The sequence below is a fragment of the Marmota marmota genome, unplaced genomic scaffold, assembly GCF_001458135.2.
Source record: "Marmota marmota marmota unplaced genomic scaffold, marMar, whole genome shotgun sequence".
Lineage (NCBI taxonomy): Eukaryota > Metazoa > Chordata > Mammalia > Rodentia > Sciuridae > Marmota > Marmota marmota.
The window spans coordinates 1-3163 of NW_026006796.1; the positions used below are offsets into that span (position 1 = coordinate 1).

General features: G+C 34.4%; 1 protein-coding gene across 1 annotated transcript; it reads left to right on the forward strand.

Moving 5' to 3' along the window:
* Positions 1-1255: 1255 nt before the first annotated feature.
* Positions 1256-2283, forward strand: LOC107134502 (olfactory receptor 1086-like). Its single transcript, XM_015476597.1, has one exon. The coding sequence runs from the start codon at positions 1333-1335 to the stop codon at positions 2281-2283; it is 951 nt and encodes a 316-aa protein (XP_015332083.1). The 5' UTR covers positions 1256-1332.
* Positions 2284-3163: the final 880 nt, after the last annotated feature.

A 3163-nucleotide genomic window follows, 5' to 3' on the forward strand; every position in this document is an offset into this window, starting at 1 on the left:
GGAGGGGAGGGGAGGGGGGATAGTAGAGGATAGGAAAGGCAGCAGAACACAACAGACACTAGTATGGCAATATGTAAATCAATGGATGTGTAACTGATGTGATTCTGCACTCTGTATATGGGGTAAATATGGGAGTTCATAACCCACTTGAATCAAAGTGTGAAATATGATATATCAAGAACTATGTAATGTTTTGAACAACCAACAATAAAAAAATTTAAAAAAAAGAAAAGAAAAAAAAAGAATCATAGTTAGTCTCTCTCTCGGTAACTGATTCCTTTGAACTTGTGCTAATATTGATATATTGGAATAATATAATTTTCTTTTTTTACCAAATTACTGTCCTTTTCAAATTACAAATGCTGTCTATAGAAGCATTTAGCTAAAAAATACAATTTCCTCGAAGCAAAAGTAAGTCCCTTTAACATAGAAAATGGAAATGTACTTTTCAAGAGTGCATGAGATTTTTTTCCAGAAATAAGTCAACTCACACGGCTTTTTATTCTCTAAGGAATAATTCAGGGATATAAAGTGCAGATACAGGAAAAATATAATAACCTTATGTGATTAAATGCATTTAATCCCCAGAGAATTGTTGTAAATGCACACTAATTCACCACATTCTTGAAACAAAGTTGTCTGTCCCTGAATATTTACTGCAATCTGGTAAAATAAATATTAGTGTGCAGATTCTTCAAATGAGTGTCTTTTGGGAAATAATTGAATGCAATTATTGAAAGATGTAGAATTTTGATTCTATTTCAATGAAGAGTGGATCTGACATAGCAAGTCAAGTATGCAAGTATCAAATATATATAATATATATCTTCAAATACATATTTATCAAATATATAAAATATATTTCAAATACGTACTTATCTAATATACATTATCAAAAATTTACTAAATATATATATATATTATATATGCATACTTGAGATGTTATATCAGAGGAAAACATTGGAATAGAATCAAAATTCTACATGTTTCAACACACATACACACACACGTTGTAGCTAAACTCTTTTTGCTTTAAGGTGATTTTATATGAAAGGAGCTAATGGAACTCAGTGATACAAAAACCATTTGACCTCATCATTTAAGGGAAATGGCACATGTTGGGTTACATTGTTAACACTCATAACTTCCTAATGATTATTCAGTGATTGAAATGATCAGTGGATTCACATTTTCTTTTGATCTACTGCTTGAAAATTATACACTGTAAAAAGTGTTTCATGTTTCTTACAGTCATGGTGCTGTTCATTCTTTCCTAGTATCATCAGCTCTCATTTTATGATCATCTTCAAGTGTGTTCCATGAGATTTCAGCATGAAGAATGTCACTGAAGTAACTGTATTTGTGTTGAAGGGCTTCACTGACAATCCTGAACTGCAGATCTTCTTCTTCCTCCTGTTTCTAGCAATTTACCTTTTTACTCTGATGGGAAATTTAGGACTGATTATATTGGTCATTGGGGATTCCCGGCTGCACAACCCAATGTACTATTTTCTGAGTGTACTGTCTTCCATAGATGCCTTCTATTCGTCTGTTATCACTCCAAATATGTTGGTCGACTTTTTGTCAAGGGAGAAAACCATTTCATTTGGTGCCTGTGCAGCCCAGATGTTTTTTGCTGTAACCTGTGGAACCACAGAGTGCTTTCTCTTGGCTGCCATGGCTTATGATCGCTATGTGGCCATCTACAGCCCACTTCTGTATTCAGTGAGCATGTCACCCAGGGTCTATGTGCCACTCATCTTGGCTTCCTGTGTTGGTGGAATTCTACATGCTATAACACACACCACAGCCACTTTCAGCCTGTCCTTCTGTGGATCCAACATAATCAACCACATCTTCTGTGACATCCCTCCTCTCCTTGCAATTTCCTGTTCTGACACTCGCCCCAACCAGCTATTGCTCTTCTACTTTGCTGGCTCTATTGAGATATGTACTATACTAATTGTCCTGATCTCTTATGGTTTCATTCTGTTGGCTATTCTGAGGATACGTTCTGCTGAAGGGAAGCAGAAGGTCTTTTCTACATGTGGCTCTCACTTAACTGCAGTGTCTATTTTTCATGGTACTGTTCTATTTATGTATGTGAGACCAACATCCAACTATGCTTTGGAACATGACATGACAGTGTCTATATTTTACTCCATTGTTATTCCCATGCTGAATCCCATCATTTATAGTTTGAGGAACAAAGATGTAAAAGAGGCAATGAAGAGAGTTTTAGGGAATAATTGGTTAATCAATACAATCTATTTTTTACGGTAGATATTCATTGCACAAATTGAGAGTAATGTTTGACAGTATTATGAGAGTATGCAAAAAAATTGTTTCCTTTTTTTAGTGTATTATCTTTCTTGTGATTATATGCTCAGTCCTCTCTTGTGTTGTTTTAACTGTAGAAATCCTGCATCATCTATTTACAATGATCTTACTTCTATATGTATATGCATATGCATATATATAATTCTATATAAGTGTACAAAATCCAACACAAACTTGCATATATTTACATATTATTTAATATTCTATTTATTTGTATTGGTCTCTCTCTAAATTATATTTTAGTTGCAACTATAATTTTTTATATAAATAGCATCTCACCAACTTGATCAAGCCCCATGCTAATGCAAAAAGAACACACACAAAATGCCACAGAATATTTGGAAATTTTCCAGAATGCCATAAGTAACTTAATCCAGTTCAAAGCAATCTACTGCATTCTTATGTCTATGAGCAATCTACCCATGTTGTTGTTTAGATACCACAGATAGCATGCTTAAGTTCCAGTGTCTGATCACTGACCTAATTCATGAAGATGAAATTTTTCCTCTTTTATTCTGTCTTCCAATATCATAGGCCTAATCTCATCTTTAAATTCCTCACAGATATTGATACTAGACTATTGATATTTTCAGCATATTTCAAGATTAAACTTAAATACAAGTAATACAAAACAAAATTTGTTAAGATTTAATGTACAACTGGATGACAGCTTTTGCTCTTGCCAGAACTGAGCACACAGGGGTCATTATGAGATTGCCTACAGGCCTGGTCTCTACTCGGCTTTGGCTTTGTTCTTGATGGCACCACTCTGTGAAGCTCTTGAAGATGGCACCCCTCCTAATCACCCAGGTTCATGAATGAA

What these genes read in the sequence shown, in the direction of transcription:
- LOC107134502 (XM_015476597.1), top strand. Translation starts at nt 1,333, where the DNA reads ATGAAGAATGTCACTGAAGTAACTGTATTTGTGTTGAAGGGCTTCACT.